This window comes from Melanotaenia boesemani, chromosome 7, assembly GCF_017639745.1.
Source record: "Melanotaenia boesemani isolate fMelBoe1 chromosome 7, fMelBoe1.pri, whole genome shotgun sequence".
Lineage (NCBI taxonomy): Eukaryota > Metazoa > Chordata > Actinopteri > Atheriniformes > Melanotaeniidae > Melanotaenia > Melanotaenia boesemani.
Window position 1 is genome coordinate 24,149,988 of NC_055688.1, and position 22,476 is coordinate 24,172,463.

General features: G+C 36.3%; 1 protein-coding gene and 1 long non-coding RNA gene across 5 annotated transcripts in view; one reads left to right on the top strand and one right to left on the bottom strand.

Annotated features, from left to right (window-relative positions):
- The first annotated feature begins 1,493 nt into the window (after window positions 1-1,493).
- Window positions 1,494-22,476, top strand: part of slc43a1a (solute carrier family 43 member 1a) — a 36,664-nt gene continuing 15,681 nt past the window's right edge. For 2 of the 4 annotated variants that reach the window (XM_041991277.1, XM_041991278.1), the window contains exon 1: window positions 1,494-1,730. In XM_041991277.1, the coding sequence (XP_041847211.1) occupies window positions 1,706-1,730 (25 nt within the window). In that variant the 5' untranslated portion in view covers window positions 1,494-1,705. Of the gene's footprint in view, window positions 1,731-19,808; window positions 20,073-22,476 lie in introns of those variants that run through there. The other 2 variants (XM_041991279.1, XM_041991281.1) reach the window with 1 other exon arrangement.
- Window positions 1,739-4,630, bottom strand: LOC121643724. The gene is made up of 3 exons (XR_006011159.1): window positions 4,618-4,630; window positions 4,096-4,097; window positions 1,739-1,816 (listed from the first exon to the last, which is right to left on the bottom strand). It is a non-coding gene; the product is annotated as an uncharacterized LOC121643724 (long non-coding RNA).

Below are 22,476 nucleotides of genomic sequence, written 5' to 3' on the forward strand. Positions count from 1 at the left end.
AAATTTATGATTAACGTTCAATAGCTTCCAGGTCATGTGACCCATTGACACAAATTCCATATTAAACTTTTCTCCTAGTCTCCACAGATGAGGCACACTCATTTTTATTGCATTTATACTCATTTATTATTTTTGAGTATTTTCTGTACTGTAAATTTATGATTAACGTTCAATAGCTTCCAGGTCATGTGACCCATTGACACAAAATCCATATTAAACTATTCTACTAGTCTCTACAGATGAGGCACACTCATTTTTTATTGCATTTATACTCATTTATTATTTTTGAGTAATTTTTTTACTGTAAATTTATGATTATTGTTCAATAGCTTCCAGGTCATGTGACCCATTGACACAAAATCCATATTAAACTTTTCTCCTAGTCTCCACAGATGAGGCACACTCATTTTTATTGCATTTATACTCATTTATTATTTTTGAGTTATTTTTTGTTACTGTAAATTTATGATTAACGTTCAATAGCTTCCAGGTCATGTGACCCATTGACACAAATTCCATATTAAACTTTTCTCCTAGTCTCCACAGATGAGGCACACTCATTTTTATTGCATTTATACTCATTTATTATTTTTGAGTATTTTTTGTACTGTAAATTTATGATTAACGTTCAATAGCTTCCAGGTCATGTGACCCATTGACACAAAATCCATATTAAACTTTTCTCCTAGTCTCCACAGATGAGGCACAATCATTTTTACTGCATTTATAGTCATTTATTATTTTTGAGTAATTATTTTACTGTAAATGTATGATTATTAACAAAGCAAAAAGCAAAAATTGTCTGAATGTTTCAGAATAAACATTACCTGCAGTAAGCACCTTCGTCCGGATTCCTTGTCGATCTGCAGACCAGATTACCTTAAGCCACTTTAAATAATTTTTCTCGTTCGTTTTAAACACAGCAAATACAAGCGATAGCCACTGCTGCTTTGTTACAACTGCCTCACTAAATCCCAGAGAAATAAAACACTGAACGATAGCATCGATACCTCCAGCTTTTTGCCACAGGTTTGTGTTTTTCTGGTTCTGTCCTTTTCTAAAACGACCCATTTTGGACAGAAGTTGAGAGTAGATTTGCCATTGCCATGTGCTCTCTCTGCCCCGTTTCACTCTGTTTAGGATAAAATTAGGTGGATCACGTTAGCTCCACCTAGTGTTTAGGATGGTATTTGTCATAACAAATATTTTAAAATCATATTCGTCTTGAAATGGGATTTTTTTTTCTAAATACTAAATACTTAGAAAGATGAAATTACTTTAATTTGGATAAAAATAAATGTGCCTCATGTTGGGAGGCTATTAGAATAGTTTGAGATGGATTTTGTGTCAATGGGTCACATGATCTCGAAGCTATTGAACAATAATCATACATTTACAGTAAAATAATAAAATTTATTGACAGTCCCTAAGTCAACAACCACAGCGCGAATATCCAATATCCAACTTGAAACTAACTTCACCGCAGTGCGAGACTCTACTTTTCTGAGTCCCACAGCGGAAAAGAGCAAAAAGAGGACAAAAGAGGACAAAACGAGTGGACTTTTTGGAAAACTTTGTCAACAATACGATCTTATTTGTAAGAGCAAATGTCAAGAAAATCGTCTAGAGTTAGAAAGTTATAAAAAGAGTTATAAAGACGTTATAACAACCCCCAAAAGGTTGATTGGGGACGGTCGTGACCACAATGGCGCTTTTTCATCCGATGCAGAGTAAGTACTAAGTTGTGGTTTACAGCCAAACCAACAAAATATATCCAGGCGGCCTGTTTGGGGCTTAGGTGTTAAAGGGTTAAGCTCTTGTTGGACTTTTATTAAAACATGCTTTTAAGTTAATGCATGATCTTATCACGCATCAATGTTCAGCTCTGAGCATCTCTCGCTTCATTTGTTATCACTTCTAATCTTCTTCTTCCTTCCACTGTCTCCCACTGCCTTTTAGTCTACTCTTTCCCCCCAGCACAGACGCACACACACATACACACACACACACCCCCCTTCTCTCTCTTCCTTCGTTGTTTTCCATTTGCTTCAAGGCACTCATTATCTACTTGAAGTTATGGAGTTCCTTAAAAGGCAGAAACAGAAGACGAGCGACAGAAGAGGGTAATACTCGAGGTCTGAGACACTAAAACCCTCACCATTATTAACCCCTCCTCCAATCCAGCTTTTGTTTTGCCTTTCATTCCCATCCCTCCATCCAGAGTTAGTATTTCAACAGTAGCCCTGTCTTTTAGCCCTCTTGCCTTTTTCATGTTTTCTTTCCCTAGCCCATCCATCATGTGCTGTCGCCGGCGGTTGTTGCGCTGTTGTGTAATTATCTCATATTTATGCGAATATGCTTGTCTTGTATGAACGCTATGTTGGTTTTATGCACACTCAGGGTTCCTTTCACTGCATATGTCTAGTTTAAAACACTTCATGTCATAATTCAAGCCAGAGGCAGACATTCAATTGGCCTTTGGGTTCAACGGCACAGCAGGATTTCTTTGATTTTTCACCAACCTCAGTGGTGACTATCATTTAAAGACGGCAGGAGTCCCATCTCAGAAAAACAAAATGAATGTCCTAATTACTTTTAAGCACCTGCATGCCTTACAGGGTGCAAATGCATCATAAGCACTTTTGAGGATACTTTTTATTACTAGTCTTCCACTGCTGTGCAAACATACAGTTTCAGTTTGAGGTCCCACAGTGGGAGTCTAACCCATAACCTCAGCACGGCTAGTGCCATGCTCTGCCCAGTGAATGAACGTCATGGAGCTGGAGCAGGACCGTGCAGAGAAACAGCAAGCAGGGTAATCACACAGCGCCCTGAAGGTCTAAATGTCCCCCGAAAGTATAACTAAAGCCACATTTAACCTGGACTCTATTTCCACATCTTCTTTTAATTTTGAGTATTATTTATTAAAAGAAAAAAATATAATCTTATTTAGGCAATGTCTCTCTTGCTGGCATGCCATCTCTTTGCTCCAAAAATCAACCTCAAAGCTCCCAGTGTTTGGCTTATCAGATTTAATCTTAATCAAATGGTGGATACAGCAGCTCAAAGGAAATTTCTTTGCTTTTTCAACTTTTTCTGAATGTAAATAGAAACTAGCTTATGTTGCAGCTATTGGGCAGATTTTTTTCTCAAGAGAATTTAATCATATATGGACTTGTGGACAGTTAAGGAAACAGCTGCTTATCTTCAGGTCTTTTGATGGGTATCTCTCTCTGCAGCAGCTAAATCATGTGTTATTGGCTGTATTGAATTCTGTGGTGAGTTACTGACTGGAGCATTTCATACTGTAGCTTTTGGCAACATGGACTTTTTTGCCTTATTTAACCACATTACATTATTATTTACCACCAGCAATTTAAGATATCTGTTTTTCTACACGATTAAACAGGAAGGATCAAGTTTGTGTCTCATGAGAAATTTCAACCACCAACCGTCAAGTATCGGTCTTCCATTTCTTACTGGAAACCTAGTTAGCCCGATTTCCACTCGCCACATGGAGTTGTTCCCCTATTGCCAAGTATGTCCACCAGATTTATACGACACATGACAGCAACACGACAAAAGGCTTTTCCCTCATTATCTTTAATATTAGACTTATGGTTTGAAGTTTTATTCCAATAAAATCCGGAGAGTTATGAAATATTTGAACTGTTCAATTTGACCCAAACACAGTAGAAAACATCTCAAATTAGGAATTTCCTAGTGTTACCTGTGTCTTTCAAAGCCGAGGTGTTGGGAAAAGTTTTAGCAACAGTGAGATATATAACTTATGTATATATATATATATATATATATATATATACACACATATACATATATATATATGTGTGTGTGTGTGTGTGCTGTTTTTTTTCAACTTTTCAAATATTTAGCTTTAAATTGCACAATAAAAAACCTCTTGAGAAATACAGTGTCAGTGTGAGTAACAATATTTCCAATAGTGTGATATCTCTGCTATTTTTCTTACTTTCTAGAAGTAACAGTATGACATGAACATTGCACATCACCTCCCCCCTTCAATTTCATTGTCTATTTACATTTTAAGTTGCTGGATCTTTTCATAATTCCATGAACTTCTGGTAGAAAAGAAATAAATTTAGAGTCAAAACCTGACCATTCATGTCTGCTTCAACCAGTAGGGGTGAGACAAAGTGCAGTACAAGTTGTAGTGCTTAAGATGTCCTGAGAGCAATGAAAAAAGATAATGGCGGTGATGAAAACAAAACAGAGTTCAAAGATTTTTTTTAATTGCTTCACCGTGGTTGCATTCCAAAGCACAAATAAACATGCACAACCCTGTCTTCATTGCTTATGTGTTGGCACTGTTGGCTCACCCCATACACAGCAAAGATAGACATTTGTTTTCATTTGTCAACAGACTAATTTGCTTATTTCCAAAACTTTAGAACAGTGAAAACACAGATACTCCAGGTTTTAAAAGGAAAAAGTACCAACAAGAAAGACACATGGGGGCCTCTTGTCATCACATAGCTCAACTTTTTATTTTCAATCATCAGTATATTATTTGGATTTTAGAAGTTGTCTTTGAACTTGGATGCAGTGTACTAGGAAAAGACCTCTTACTGCTTGGCTCACAAACCAAATAGGTGGTCCATAAAGAATAAATTACATCATAGATCTTCTTATTAGACAGCCATTTTAACATGTGTCAAGTTCATCTGAAATCTTCTGTGGACAGTTAAGGGTTCAAGGCTGGTTTATTGACTAACTGTCTTGATGATTTATTCTGTCACCACAAGCCAAACACAGGGAAAGGATTTGTTGTGCATTTTGATGAGGTGGTCACCCCAGCTGCAGGACTTGTTGAAACCAGTGAAATGCCAGCTAAAACCCCACATTTCTGCCTGGAGAGCCTTTTGGAAAACATTATGAAAACTTTGCCATAAATATGGTTTTGTCTCACTGTAGACTGTGAAACTGCCATGAAAGAAGAAAATAAACAAAACAGTGTTACCAGTTATAACAGGTGAAAAAGTCCATATGGTTGGACGGAGTAGCCCTGGATTTGGACAGTCATACAGGTAACCTGTGCTCTTTTTGTATTCAGCTCCCTACCATTTTCACTTTTACTCAGCCTTTGATTGGTTTGATTCAAACACCTAAAACACTTGGTTTGCATCAGGCATTAAAGAACACTTGATTAAGAGATTATAAGCATCTTCAAAACAGATCATCTCACAAAGTGTACCACAGTTTTTTTTTAATATCTGGGTAACAAGTTCTACAAAAGACCCAAAATGTGTTGCCGACATACAAAGCAACCTCCATCTGAACTGCATTACTATGAAAGTTGTGGGCCGTGAGAAAAATGCACAACTCATATTCGTCTTCAAACCAAATGATTTTTGTTTCTTACCTAATGCAGGATTTACAATGTGACACTGCAACACCAACGTTTTGAAGCTGTTGAAGGATTGAATGAAGGTGGCTGTATTCACTTTGCATGGCTACACAGATCTATCACTGGTGGAAAGCTGTGAGAGAAGTCCTGTGTTTATGCTAAAAAACAAGCTTTCCACTTTTTAATTTCGTTGCATGTCACATGAACCTTTGATGTTGATCAGCCAGGTTGCATGTAAACAACTAGAATTAGAAAGAATATATTTTTAGGGAAATGGTTTAAAGTTTTGCTAAGTATAGTTACTGCCAATACGCACAATTTATATACTTTCACTACTTCTGTGTGGAGTTTGCCTGTTCTTCCACTGCATGTATATTTTGTTTCTAGGTACACCAGCTTTCCTCCTACAGTCCATAAACATGTGACTTATGCTGTGTTAATTTGGGCTTGTAAATTGACCCTAAGATTGAGAGTGAGTGTGAATGGTTGTTATGTTTAGTTCGACTCTGTGCGGTCCCTGCAATGAACTGGCAACCCATCCAGAGCGTACCCTGCCTCACACCTGGGAGCAGCTGGGATAGGCTCCATCCCAGCCATGATCCTAAATTAGAGTAAGTGGGTGTAGAAAATGGATGGATGGATATATAGTCTCTTTTTATGTAAAGCAAATAAATATACAAAACTATCAAAGGTAAAAAGTTATTGTTTCTCATACAGCTGTAACATTATCTTGACCCTTATACTGTCTGTACACTAGAAATCGCATATTAGCTTGTTGAAAAACCACAGTGACTATAAAGAATTAAAACAAATATGTAACTAAACCTGTCTGAGCCATTTCCAGCACCTGGTTTGGGTGTGTAATGCCAAAAATAGATTTTTATTATCCTATTACTGTTTCAAGTTTTCTTACTATAGTATTAACTGTTATCTCAACCATTTGTTAAAAACATTGATACTTTTTATTATTCTGCAAAAGAAAAGAAAAAAATGCAAAGAAACAGTTTTCTCTTGCTTTATTTCTTGGTTCAGATTGATTAGAGGAATGTGTATAAAAGGCTACAGTGAAGCAGTTGATGAGAAATTGGAAAGAATTGGTGTACCAAGGGATAATAGGATCTTATTTTCCAAGTTGGAATGGGCAAAACCTGTATAGTTATAAAAATGAAAATCTATAGAAAAGTCTCCAAATAACTGTAGGAAACAAGCTGCTGGAACCAAAAAGATGTGTCAAAAAGATGTATTCCTGCTTTGTTTTCTGTGTTTGAGGAAGGCGCTGGATTACATTACAGAGAAAGGGCCTGCTTCACATCTTGCCATGGGGGAAATAACCCCACTGAAAACTGTTTTCTTTCAGCCCACAGTTCAGTTTCCTAAATGATTGGCCAACAGTTAATGAGGTTAAATAGACTTTTCTTGTAAAAGTAAGCACCGCGAAGTTTTATAGCCTCTGTTGCCCTCCTGTGGTGAGTAATAAGTGTAACTGTGAGAGGGAGAAGCGCCGTTGGTGCATGACTTCTCAAAATCTGTTTGACCACCTGTATGTAGTTTTGAGCTGAGAAGAATGATGTGTTATGTTCTTCTGCTACTGGCATCCCAGGATTAGATATGTTTTATGTTTCAAGTATCGTGAGACTCACCCTCTCCCCTGCCAACTCAGCAACATCCTCAAGTTAATGAAAATTAGGACCACATTGAATTTGTGTGGGTCTGTGTGTGTGTGTGAGAAGGAGTATGTGTTTATGTGCATTCACTGATTGCTGTCTGGACCTTTCTTAACTCAAAACAGATTGAAGAATGATAATTAGCTTTAATAAGTTGGAATTTCCCTAACTATGTCAAACGGCAGCCTCATCACAGAGCTGCTTTTTAAAGAGGATTCAGGTCAATTGGAATCACAGCCACTCGAACACAAGATAAATGTGATCTACAAGTAATTTTTACTGCAATCCTCACAAATTTTATGTTTTATTTGTCTTTTATCCTATACAATTCAATTATATCCGTGTTTATGTTATACTGGATTTAGTTCTTAATGCAGCTTCATCTTTGCTCTGCCTGAAACAGGCTTATCCACAACATCTTATGTCAATGTGCAATTCAAGACCACGCTCATTTTAAGGAGATTCATATGTTTAACTTCCACCACAAGTAACGAATTACTTTATTTCTTTAGGTGTTATACATGATAAGAGTAGATGGTTTAATAGAAAGGGTTGCTTGATTTAATGCAATGGTTATGTGGTTTTATTATGGGGACAACGGGACAATTTATGGGGACTATTTCATGGAGATTTTTGTCAGATTTAGACACAAATGAATAAAAACAAAAAAATAAATAAACTGAAGAGATCAGGCTAATATTTACTCTCTTATAGACCTTTTTCATGATTACTCAGTTTGGCTCATCTTTGTTTTGGGGGTTTCCACTAGGTAGTAGCACCTGGCAACAGGTTCTTTTTTACCTCCTACTTATCCAAGATTCCAGGTGAGCTGAGGTGAGCTGAAAATGTGACGTCTACAGTCTGCAGGCCACTGACTGCTCAGGAAGGATGTCACTGGATTTCAGTTTAATTTTGCTTTATTTGTGTAGCACCTAATTACATCAAAGTCATCTGAAGTCGCTTTACAGACACTATCCAAATTAGTACAATTAAAGGCAGCCCAATTATAATCCATATAATTTGGCTACCTTGGGCTGCACCTAGAAATTCTGTCCATAAACGTTATGAACAGAATCAGAGACAAAGGGCAGCCTTGGTGAAGTCCAGCCATCACTGGCCTTTGCCAGTCCTGATTGGACTCATCATACGCTTTGTCTAGTCCCTTCACTAGAGACCTGTTTGCCATGGGTGACCCTACCAGGGCCAAAAAGTAGCTCCTATTCCTCAGGACATATAAACTCTTCCACCATGATAAGGTGGTGGCTCAGGGAGGAGGACACTAAAAGTACCAGTAAAAATTTTTTTCATCTTTTTTTCTTGACTATGGTCTTTTTTCCTTTTCCTTTTTTTTTTTTTAACATAATTTTAAACAAATATCAACATCTGATAGAATAGTCTGTCTATCCTCTTTTTGCAAAAGTATGTTTACTTTATTTTATGCAATTCTTCAAAAGTGCCAACAAAATTCCCTGTAGCAGATATTTATCAAAATTGTAAGTTGTGTATTTTTAAAAGGTCTCATAACTTTTGCAACTCTGAACAAGTTTTATTTAGCTGGGCTGAGGGAAACGTGGCTCTGTATAATGTAAAGTTTGCTGACCCCTGACCCAAACCAGGTAGAGTAGAGCTGAGTATAGTAGAACAAAGTGAACAGGAAAATAGGCCTTACTATATATATATTTTTTTATTGATTTAATCTGTCAGAACATAGCTTTGTTCAATGTATCATATGAGTTAAAAACAAATAAATAAACAAAAAAGAAACCTACAACAAAAACAATCCTGAGAGATTCCAGTCTGGTCTCTAAATTACTTTAAAACTGAAAATGCATCAAATTTCAGTTTTATCAAAGAAATTTATTCTAAGTTTTATATATATATATATATATATATATATATATATATATATATATATATATATATATATATATATATATATATCTTTTATTCTATTTGTAGACTTTTATCTTTAAAAGAACCCTTAAAAAGAATTTAACACAGATATCTTCTCCAGTTCATTAAAAACATTCATAAATGAATTCAGATTCAATATGTAATTACATAAAACCACATGTTGTAATACATATTTACAGTTATTTGGAAAGTAGTTTTGTACTTGGCTAGTTCTGTTAGTTTACTTTCTGTGTTTACCTGTGCCACACCTGTTTGGAGCTCTGCTGATTTAAGTTCTGTTCTCATTGTTGTCGGTGTCGGTGATTTTTACTTCTCTGTACAATTTTGTTTTCCGCTTTGTCTTTTGTTTATTTTATTGTTTTTATTTCATTGTAATTCCTTGTTTTTACAGCATATTTGTCTTTGTTCAGGTCAACCTTTTTTTTAACTGTAAATTTAAAAATTACAAACTAAATTAGCAAACTAACCAAAGCCCTGTAGACTGTATAATATATTTATTCCCATTAGGAAAACTATAGATAATCAGTATTTTTAAATGACCTTTTTTGGTGGTAGTGTGGTTGTGTACATTATTGCAAATTAGGTAAGCAGAATTAATCAATATTTTGCACTGTCTAATGAACTGATTGCTGTTCATGAATTGGAAACTGGAAATTGGAAAACTACTGAAGATACTTCGACTATTAATTAACAATTTTGGTAAAATGATCTCATTGTCAGGATCATGAATGCTAACTTGTGTTGCTCTTGGTTTGTGCTACCTGTTGATGTTTTTACAGGAAATACAGGACTTTCAAGGCAAGGCAAGTTTACTTGTTTCATGTACAAGACAATTCAAAGTGCTTTACATGAAACATTAAAAGCATTACAGATGACGCAAAGAAAACATTAAAAAGTAGTAAAAGCCAGAAACAAATAACAATAATCACTATAAAATCAGAAATTACATTTAAATGATTTAAAACAAGATAAGTAAAAAAGTTACCATGCAGATTTCATGCATAGGTGCATGAAAAATGTTTGCATTTGGTGACAGTTTAATCTCCACTGGCAGTTTGTTCCACTTGTTTGCAGCAAAACAGCTAAAAGCTGCTTCTCCATGTTTAGTCTGGACCAGACTGGACTAGTTGACCAGAGTCTTTGGATCTAAGAGCTCTGCTAGGTTTATATTCTCTGAACATATCACAGATGTATTCTGGGCCTGAACTGTTCTAGGATTTGTAAACAATCAGAAGGGTTTTAAAATCTATTCTGTGAATGACTGGAAGCCAGTGTAGAGATTTTATAACTGGTTTAATGTGTTCAGATCTCTTTGTCCTGGTTAAAACTCTGGCAGCAGCATTTTGGATGAGCTGCAGATGTTTAATGCTCTTTTTCTGACAGCCTGATAAAAGACCATTACAGTAATCCAGCCAGGAGGTTTGTGTCTGTTCATTGTTCCACCATTACTAATAAACAAAAGTTGTCTTGATATTCAGTGTTTCTAGAGGACAATTTCTCTTGCATATGTTAATGTTCAGATTTTGGTAACAAAATTATTTGGTTATATTTAGGATTAAAAAATCTAGCTTCTCATTAGAAACTATCACGCATGCAGACAAATGAAAATGGCATTTGAGCAAAACAATTGTTTCCTCTCTTACCTGTTACTTGGAAATTGATCTCAGCAAAACATTTTGAAAAATGTCTTGATTCGTGATACGCACCTTGAGAGGAGTAAAGAAAGAGAAGATGTGCTGTTGGAGTGATTGTACCCTGATGTATACTTTGCAGGTGTATTGGCATTCTAAATGTCTGAAGGAGCTGTGGTATGTCAATCCTCCATTGTAGATTAATTAGGAAATAAATACATATAATGTATAGACAAGTAATGTTCAGACAGAAATAATTAAATATAACAGTAGACTGCAACAAAAAACAATTAAATAATCCAGCTGCATCACATCAAATTTAACTGATATGCTTTAAAATGCAGATGTTCCTTTTTGATAAATCCCTATTACTTGAATTTTTCTGTTTACATCTGCTGTGGGAGATTTGAAGGAAGGATGTTGTCTCTCTGTCCCTGACTGGCTCACACATCACACACAAGCCAGGCTCTCATGACACCCAAAGTCAGAGCCAGACACTGCGGCACCATCATGGTACATCACATTCTTAAGCAGATATGATGAGTGCATAATGTCAAAATAACTAAATATCAAAATTCCACCACAAGGAGTTGAGAAGAGAAGTTAAGGATGTACAAATGGGCAAATAGGACAAAGAGCATGTTGTGTTGATTAGAGCAACAAGTATACAGTTTACAGTTCCAGGCTACAAGCTTCAGTCTGTAGTCTCACCACTCTTATAGCTGTCCATCAGTTGTGCCATATAATTGGTCCAACAGCGCCTCTAAACTTCACTATAAGCAAGTTGTGACTCATTTATAATTAGTTCAAAATAAAAAATTTAAAAAGAAATTATTTATTGCCGTTTTTTATGCTGGACTGTGTTTTCCCTGTGGAAATTTTTCAGAGAACCTCTGCCCAGTCAAGAAAGATCTAGATGTTCTCTTTTAAAATTGTGAATATTCTTTATTGATTCCAGTTTTTAAGTGAACAAAACAATATTCCCATTAGAGATTGTTTTTGCTTAAATCCTCATTATAGGTGAAAAACAACAAAAAAAACAAAGCACATGTTATATTAAAACATGTGTCTTGATCTGGAATAGTTAGTGTTAGGCACATTACTTTAAAAAGTCATTAATAATAATTACTAGTTACTTCTTGCTAAAGGTAACAGAGTTAGTAATGGAGTTACAGCATTATAAGAGTAATTAATTATTCAGAAAGGTAATTATTCTGTTATATGAAAAAAAAGTTCAAATATTTTACTTTATTTTACCTTTAATCAAACTTCAAATTGATCTATATGTTCATCTATTCATAATAAAACTGAATATTAAATCTGACTAATAAATTAAAGGTAAACCTAATGAAATATTATTATTACTATTACTACTATGGATTTGGCCGAAATTAGCCAAAAAGCCAGACTACTTTGTATACAGCTCAGGTATACAAATAAGTGTTTCTCACGTCCATAGTTTTCCTTGTACAGAAACAAATTATATATCAAAACGGAGGAATTTAAGTTGGCTTCAAATTAACCTTAAGTACAAAAGAGCTGGGACTTACAGATTTTGCTTTCTACGTTGCTCCAAGCATCAAAAAGTTTACTTTTTCTCACATTAACCCCCATTCAACAGAAAATTGGAATCTCAGACCAAAATGCATTTAAACTTGCCACTGTTTAAATTCTGTTCACATTAGGGTGAAATAAATTACATCTATGCATTCCTCCAATCCTTCTGGCATTCACAGTTTAAGATTTTGTTTTATACAACTTTTAGTTTGCGAACAACACTTGGTTGTTCAAAAGGTTCTTTAAGCCCTCTCACAGTGTCCTTGTGAGTTTCAGGCTGTGTCCGAATGTGCACACTTCTCCCTACATAGTTCCCTATATTAGGGCCACACCATTTTGTAGGGGTATCTGAATGTCCAGAGAGAAAAAAGTAGGGCACTCAAAATTACCCATAATGCATCTTGGAAAGTAGTGAGCATCGATGGTCACTAGACAGGTCAATATAGACCACAATGCATTGTGGGCAGAAGCTCAACATGGCGCAAGGAGACGAAAAAACTTTTTTTTATTGAATAGATATGCAACAAAGAATAAAATACAAAATAAGGAATAAAAATAAAAATATTTACACATAACTTTGAAATAGATTTGGAACGACATCTTGATGCGCGCTGTGGTTGCCGTGGTGACGGCTGGTAGTCACATGGTTTGCGGCAGGGAAAAAATAGGCAGCTTCGTGTCCGAATCGCCAAAAGGCTGAGCGCAATATGTAGTGTGCTGTATAGTGCAGCCCTATGTAGTGAACGAGGGGTTAGGGAGTAGGGTGGACATTCGGACACAGCCTCAGAGTGACTTCGTAGTCACAGAATGTCTCTGCCGTCATAGCAACGCCAACTAGCAGGCCAGGGGCAGATGTGTGTGTAAGATTGTTATCACACACACCTCCTCAGGCACAGTAGTGATTCAGAGGAACAGGATGCATTCAATGAACAATCCACATTTTTTACTGGTTTTTAATGGACGTCAGTGATTAAGTGCTGTCATTCAGTGTATATGCACACTATACATTATACTGTAGGTGTGTCTACATGTCAGTGTCTGTCTGCAGCTCCTCCCTCACACTCATAAGGCCTGGCTATGTCATTATACCAATCAGGTACACAGCAGCTGCTTCGTTTTGACATGGCTGCCCTCATTATACATCTATGTACAGTCTGAGCAAGAAGTAGCTGCATTGACATACAGAAAAATTTATTCAGAAATTTTCTAGTTTGAAGTAAACCTCTTTTTGATAATGTGACAATTGGCCTGTTGAATTGCTGTGGCACAGGTTACAGTTTAACTCCCACATGCAAGTGGCATTAATACTATCTGGTCTGAGCCAGATCTGATCAGTTCACATTTAACTATCTCTGGCCTACACCATGAGGATAAAAACCTCAGCGCACAGGTTTAAGATCCATATTGCACCAAGATTATAGCCAGTGCCTCAACACTCCATAGAGAGATGACTTTTGATGCCTGTCAGTTTGAAAATATTTCTAAACTCTTTCCAAAGGCTCTTCTGAATCCAAGCCAAATTCATGCTGTTTTAGCAGAAAATGTCCAGGATAGTGCTGACTTGTCCAACAAGAAGTCTTTCTGCCAAAATTTTTCCAAGCATGAAGGGTAAAAATCAAGTGTTTAACATCCAGGCGTCTGCAGGCTTCCTAGAATATTTATGATATCATCTTTGGAAAGAATAATCAGATTTTTGCTGTTGATTCAAGACAGAAACTGCTGCTCACCAGGAATAAAATGAATGCCTGTTAATGATTTGCCAAAAAGCACCTAGTTGATCAGTGTGAATGGAAACTTTTTTTTTTTTTTTTTTTGGCATCATTGTTTTGAATTTGTCTTTCTAAGGCAGAAAAACAAGCGACGCATTTATTTGAAAACCAACTTTGAACGCTGTTCTGAAAGCTTTAACATATCTGATATGAGACTGAAATATAGGGAAGTATAACCAATAAAGGCGCTGAAGATCCACCAGAGAACACTGATCAGTGTAACTATACCAACATTTAATGGCAGATTCTGTGGTCATAAAATCACCTTCTTTACACTCAGCAACCATCTCCATTTCTACCATCAATGGCAATATTTCAACCACAGCCACCAAGCAGATGAAATTGATAATATAATAACATCCCAAGCCTGGTGACATGCTCCAGTGAGAGGAAAGCAACACTTGATGCGATAACTACTTTTGGAGTTTAAAGGGGCTTTCAGTGCTTTCCCAAAATAATTCAGTTTTTTGGCCAGTCAGCAAAACTTTGACACTGAAAATTAAAACAGGCACTTTGGATTATGTGCCACAAAGGATCAGCCTTACATGTTTCTTTATATGAATACCTCAAAAAGTTGCAAAAGAAAGCCAAAGAAAATGTTTGAATCAACAGCGTGTTTTTCTTCACACATTTTAACAAAGCTCATAATGATAGTTTAATAACAAGTTGGTGTAACTCACAAGCCCGAGCGTTTGAAGAAGGATCGGTGACAGCAAAGTAAGCAGGCGGTAAGAAAGGTACTGAAATGGCTGGAAAAGGATTCTTGTTATGTAGGATTGATTAGACATTCCCAATGCTGCTTTTTGTCTTTGTGTCTTAGATAAACATGTACATCTGTTCTCCAACATCAAATGTTCACATGTTTTTAATACTTACTGTTGGATTTTATTCAAGCTTCCATTTAAGCAAAACACACAATAAGTCATCTCCAAAGCAGCTTCTTTTCTCCCAGTCTCCCTGAAAAAGATATGACAGATGACTACAGCAGTTAATAAGAAAAAACATCCCATGAGATCCTGACTAAGAATATGTATTTCAGTTAGACTGAGAGAATGATCTGTCATACGTGTGGCTAATTCTTCTTTTGTTTCTGTTGCATTACTGTCAGATATTTAATATTATTTCAATCCTCCTGAGCACTAAGGAGACAAAGGTGGGAGATATGTGGTGTGCGTGTGGTGCCGGAAAATTACATTTTTAATATTTAGAGGCACTCACTGATATTCTCACTCAACTCATCAGACTCTGTACTGTTATTTCAAGGTCTACCTGTTGCTTCACTGCCATAATGTGGAGAAATATCAAAGGGTATTATCCTTGTCTGAAAATGAACACTAACAGTCAGCAGCAGTGATTTAGTAGCTTCTCTTTGAGCTCATGCCTTGTGGCTGCAAAATGTGTCACTCCTCAACTAAACCATTCAATATGCCTCAAAACACTCCTTGCCAACTGGCTGTCACAAAGAGCACAGAACATTTATCAGCAGCTTCCAAGACAGAGCATGAGAGACAAGATGTTTCTGATTTAACACATAAAACATAAGAAATACAATTTATTCAGTCTTTCAGCTTTTCCATGACTCACAGAGAAAACCTGCATGAAACTGCATGTTTGTACATAAATGCACAGCACCATACTGGCATCCTCTCCGGCTGCTGCCTGAATTTTGTCTATCCAGTAGGTGGAGTCCTCTGTCAGGAGTCCAGCCTGCAGCGTGAAAAGAAATGCACTCTTTGTAAGATTTCTTCTGATGCCACAGGGAGAGAAAAGATTTCAAAGTTCAAACAAAAAAGGTGCTTCTACTTATTTAATTAAATGGTTGTAGGATATTTTTGACACAATAAGCATCTTATAATTACATATAATGGAACATGCTTATAACTGAGGTTTTCTGTTTCCAGTTACTTTTTCAGTCTAATAATATTCTCTAACTAGTGTCCTTCAGTAGTCTGAAGTAGTTTGATTAGTCAAAAGCTGACAAACTCCGACACTCGTCCCTGCCTCTAGCAGCTGAGAAGATATGGGCAGACTGTGTGCCCTGGTGGAAAAAAAACAGAGATAAATGAAAAACGGGAGCACCAATCATGATTTTTTTTTTTTTAAATAAGCAACAAATCAGAAAAAACAAGACCATAATCTGATTCATGATTATGTTCTAGGGCAGTAATGGAAACAGCAATTTCTTGGAAATGTGACACATTAGAAGATTTTGAGTTGATACGGGTGAAGCACTCTGCCTGACTGCCCTGTAAGCAGCTGGTCAGTGCTGTCATCTTGACACTTGAGTGAGGAGAGGCATTTGATTTCTTTATGCTTTCAAAGATGCTATTAATTAGATTACTTTTAATTAAAGCATGGACAGTGTCTGAGCAAATGTATTTGCACTGGCTGCAATAAATACGTGGTAGATTTAACCCAAAGAGAATCATGGTTTCCCTGTGACACAAGGTCAGTCTGCTGTTTCATTCTGTAATTACAGGTTAAGCATAATTAATATTTTTGTTTGCTGCCCCCTACTGGTTGGATTACATTCTGGTGTACACACTCTTCCATCTATCCATTTACTACAGTATATGGTCCAAATTCCACCAAGGCAAGGGACACCCAATACAGGTCGCCAGTCCATCACAGGGCCCTTATGCACTCTCATCTGTGAAAACGAAAGAGAGCAAAAAGCAGGATGAAGCATCGACATTAAAGAGAGAGCAAAAGGAAAAAAAACTTTCATTAATAAAGTACGAGCAGAAATACAGTAGGTGCAAAATCAACAACAGTGTGAGTGTTAAACAGCTTTCTATAAAGTGTTACAAAACCAGTAAATGTCAGCAGGTAACGAGAAAAAGAAAAAATCAACTAGACCTCAGCAAGACCGTATTCAACTCATTGAAAGTCAATATGTGGAGTGAGCAGCTTTTTTACTTCAACACTTCTTTAATACTTTAAGTAGTCTTCAGCAATACTTCTCCAAGAAATTCTTCTGTGGCGATTGACTGCCTTTTGTTCAGTTCTTTGTCAAGATTATCCCACACTACTACTGTTGAGGTCCAGGCCTGAGGGAAGCTAGTCTGTGAGTGTGCAAGAGTGTGAATGAGTAAGTGAATGCCCATAATCTGCATATGTTTTAGATCTATATATATATTTATATATATATATATATATTTATATATATATATATATATATATATATATATATATATATATATATATATATATATATATATATATATATACTACTCATTTTCCCCAGAGAGAGATTATACAACTATAATCAGGAGCAAATGACAATAAAGTACTGATGAATCAACTGTGAATTGTTGTCTGAGGTGGCCCCACAATCCTGTAAAAGATTTGATTTACCTAATCTTTCCTTTACTTAAGGCCTTAATGTAAAAGCTACAGATCTAGGTCTGAAATGATCTTTAACTCCTTGAAAAAAGCCATGGGACGTTAAAGTTCCAGCAGTCTAAGTTCCAGCTTTGGATGAAGCCTTTGTGAGCAGTGGAGTCTTACTAACCAAATGTGGATAACAGCATGTGTGTTAGCTTGAAGCTGAAGAAACATGCAGCCTCACTGGAGTGTGTCAAGTTGAGACTGAACACAGGCTACCTATTAAAATGACCTTGGCTTCAGATCAAGCTTCGATTGAGATAAAGTTATTTCAGTGTTGATATATTAATGCCACTTCTGCAGTGGCACAAAGATATTAGCATGTATTTGTAACACCTTCAAAAACTACAAAAAGGGTGATGTAAGAAATTTTGCGTCTCAGAGCTAACAGCTCAACTTTTTTTGATTACTTGTGAGGAGTTTATGTTCAAATATGGTTTTAGCTTTCAGCCTTGGAGATAACTGCCAGCTTCTTAGCCCGCTAGTTTGACCGAGTTCCTTCATTATGTTCATCTTTCAGCTTTCATGTCTATTATGCATCCCCACTGTGAAGAAAAGTCCAGTCTAACTTTGGCAACCTGAGTGTAAACTGACATGTTCACATGAACATTGCAGTTAGCAGGTGAGGTTAAAGGTTGCGTTTCCAGGTGTCACAGCTGGAGAGAAATTCCATTAGGATTATTTCATTAAGAGACTGGGGCCCAGAGTTCCCAGATTTACACCTGCAGCTGGACCAAATGTTCCATGACCCACTGTAACGCTAACCTGAACAAACCACAGCAATTTGCCATAGATTTGAAATAGAGTGCTGGCCACTTCCCTGTGAAGCCCTGCAGGGGGCAGATTTGCAGATTCAGGCTTCATCAGTGTCAAGTGTGAGCAGGACCAATGCTTTTGTATGGAAGCCAGAATTTGCAGAGCTCAGGTCAGTCATATAAAAATGATAAGGGTGGCATTTCTGTGCACACAGCAGGGTTACACAGATGTCCTTCTCTGCAAAAAGCTCTTCATAGAAGAAAATTATATTTAGCCTGTATTTTTAAATTCTGGTATTTCCATATCTGTAGCCAAGCACTGATGCAAATTTTACTAAGTTTTTGACCCTATGGAGCAACGACGCTCCTGCAATTTCATTTCATTAAAAATGGAACAGTGCACATTAATAAACAATATCGGATAAATATGTCCAACTATAGCCACTTCTAACTGTTCTTGTGGTTCTTGTTGAATTGCCAGTAGTTCTTATGCATTACTACCAAAGGTTATAACAGACTTTAGCACTTTTTATATAACACTTTTTGTCCTGCAGTGTTTTTAACATATTTGTCTGGACTGTCATAGAACGCTATAAACAAAGACATGAAATTACAGAAGTTTTGGCATGAAGTGTGCTTTATAGTAATAAAATAAAAGTAAACTACTATACAACATATAAAATGTTTACTCTAACAAATGTAGATTCTTTTGTATTATGAGGTGAGTCAGTTTAGGTGGTCATGATTACTACACAGATGTGTATTTTTCATTTACAGATATGTGATTAACTGTTTTGTGATTGTATAGTTTCCTGGTCATTTATACTTTATAATGCATGCGTAAACAAGTAAAAATAAAAGTGTGAAATATATAAAATAAATCAAATATGTTAATGAATAAGATTAAATAAATAAATAAAATATTAAATATTGAAATAAAAATTAAATAAAATGATTCAAAATAAAAATATTCATTTATGATCAAATATACTGTATTCTAATAAAAGGTTCTGACTTTTTATTATTATTATTACATTTTATTAAAGTTTTCTGAATAATTTCAGAAATGTATCAATTTTATTTTATATATTTAGATATAAAAAATAAAATATAGATGTTATTTTTATTTTATGTGTTAAATGTTATAAAAATCTCAAATAAAATAAATTAATAAAAATAAAATAGATGTTTAAATGAAATAACTATATCGTTATAGTGTAACTGAGGCAAAATATTGTTGAAACAGCACTTATTTTTTTCAAGAAATTTCAGTTTGTTTATATTTTTTTTTATCTAAAAGGACAATTTAATAAATGCAAACATCTTGCAAGCTTTGCTTGCAATGCCTAAAGTCACACTGATCTGCTAGATTAACTTAAATCGTTATAAAAAAAATATGTTTCTGTCTGCTCTTTTCAGAAATTACAAATGAAACCTTTCTACATTTAACATATTATTGGAAGACATATTGTCCTGTTCCAGCAGAGATAGACTTGTTTCATGATAGTATAAAGTATCAAAGCTTCCTTTGTGGTGAATAACTTTATAACTTTATCACAAACATCTTACATTTCGTGTCTAAAGTGTTTCAAGAATCTGAAGACTACTTAGCGTTGATGTGACTGCTGTAAAGACATTAGACGTGTGGGGAGGGTGGTGTAGAGAGGAGGCAGCAGCAGGGTGGTGACTTCTCTCCACCCCTCAACAGTAGTAAAATGGAGAAAGAGAGGGAGGGAATTAGAAGTCAATATGAGAAGAGGGGAAGTCTAATGAAGCCTGAGAGAGCAAAGAAGAGAGATCTTAATAGGACCTTCACACAATGAAACAAAGAAGAAGCAGAGGGGAAAAGTTGTAATTTAGGGAATCAGCTACACTACTTACCATAGGCTATAAGACAAAGCCCCGATAGTTGTTTGTTTATAGAACTTTTTTATTATTGATAAACCTATAGTGAGCAACTCTTGTTCCTTTGAAGACGTTTTTTTTTACCTCAGCGATCAGACATAATTGAAGTAAGTAAATTAGTTTGGAGTCATATGTCCATTGTGCTGTTCATGTATGTGTAGTATTAACAGTTATAACAATAAGATGATAAAGCAGCTGGAAAACCCGGTTGAAGACACGTGGCATGAAACTAAACTCGCGATGACAACTTTTAAGCCACTTTGGTTTCTATCAAAGGCGCGAAAATGTGTATGAGACATATAGTTAGCACATTCAAGGCTGGGAGGTAAAAGCGTGTGAAACAACACGAGGGCGAAGACTAACGTTGAAAAGTCTGTTTTCGGAAATGACTTTCGTGACTGCCATGCTTTCATAGGAGTTTCCTCATTCTGTTCAGCTTGTGCTAGTTAACGAATGTACCACGAAAGCTTTTTTATGGGTAGATGTGTTTTCGTACTCCTAACTCCTAACAAAACTGGTTTGTGGAATTCAGTCATATTTTAAAGTTAATTTAAATATTTTTCAGTCACAAAGCTTGGTAGTGTTGTCTCATTAAGATAAAGAAAGTGTGGCCTTCACTGGCTCACTGCAGAGCCCGAATTTATCCAAATTAGCCACACAAACACGTCTTAGGTATTTAGAGGCTAGTTTCAAAACGTCTATCAATTTCTAATCCAAAACAAAGTTTTTGTAAAGTATCTATTGTAAATAATAATTAAGTCACATATAAAATCGGAAACTGAGCATTTGAATGAAATTACAAGATTAATCAAATAGGCTTATCTTTGTTGTCATTCATGTCTATCAGTCTGCATGCAGCCTGCACACTGCATTTGTGTGGGGGGGTGGGGGTCTTTAAAATAGATATATCAATCTAAGTATTATATCACACAAAACTTCCTCTGACAATGTTCAGTTTTCTTCGTTGACTTGACAAATTCGACTATTTAAGCAGCAAGTGAACGCAGCATATTCGCTCCAGTGGGTGCCGCGCAGCCGAGTCGGTAACCGGACCCAAGCTGAGGTCATGCCCGCGGTGAAACAGCTGCCTGCCGCACGGGCAGCATCGGAGGGTTGCTTTTTTGGACTCTGTAGGCAGCAGAGGCGCTCAGGGTGTGTGGTTTATTTTTCTGGAAACTTGTGACGATGAAAAGTTTGTTATGCCAGTATTTATGTCCTACAGAGTTTGATAAACAAGACTGGTCGAGGTCAGCAATATCCACAGCAGGGAAAAGAGAGCAGCGCAGGATGTGAACAGCAGCAGGAAGACTTGAAAGAAAGGAAGGCACTTAGTAAAGGCAACACGTCATGGTTCATTCAAATACTCCTAGAAGAAAGAAATTAATGTTTTTGTTTTTTAATTATACTGACAGTAGGCCCACAACTCCATCCACTGGTTAAACTCCCTGACCAAAACAGTGGCAACATTGCATCATTCAGCTAGTGCTCAGGTATTTCAGGAAACAGTTTCCTTATATGGAATTTTCCCAGTATAGAGTTCCTGTTCTCCCTCTATACACACCCACAAACACACACGCACACACTTTGCAGTGTTATGACAGGAGTTTACACCTGCCTGCCAACACTTAAAACACTTTACTTTCATGTTTTACTTCTTGGCAAGTCACGGTTGTGTTGACCTTCCTGCATCATCACAATGCAGAAGGGCTCTAGTTTTCCACAATGACAACATAGACTTTCCACTAAACAGCGCAGTAACAGGAGGTACTAAAGTGTGGAAGAATGTGCAACATGCAGGTCAGATGGTTGTGTTCAACTTGCATGACTCGTTTTTCTCGTATAAGTCCACGTGTTTATTTAACCTGAGCTCGGACACACAAAGGGGAGCACTTGATACCCCAATGACACACACACAGACACAGTGCTTGTGACACCTGGCAGCCATGATTAGTGTTACTGTTATTGTCCTCTACGCAATTGCCATCAATGTGTGTTTTTTTATGGTGTTCTGATGCAGTCACTGTTGTAAATCCAGCACATGTGCCGTAAAGACTATACTTAAGTCAATGCTATGGACTGTTTTACACTCTACGTGGAAAAAAAGAGACTTAATTGTAACTTTCTATGTCAGACAACTGAAATAATTGTCATAGAAGGGGGGAGAGGAGTAAACAAACTACTAGGGATACAAACTGACATTTGCAATAGAACGTACACTAGTGTTAAACAGAGGGATAAGAGCTGATAGAGCTTTTCATTAATAAAAGATGATTAGATTAAAGCCATCTTTGCTGGTGTGACAAACATTTCAGTTCATGGTAAGAGCTGACGGGGAAGTGATCCATTTCATGATGAATATCTGGGATATTTCAGCTTGATTTGTCTAAATCGGACTGCTCGAGCTTCCCATTAGCTCTGGCTGAACTTTTCTTTGCCCTGAACATTGAATTGTTTGTGTTCCATCTCTTACTTGATTATTTATATACTGACTGCTTTTTTTGTTGTAAAGCA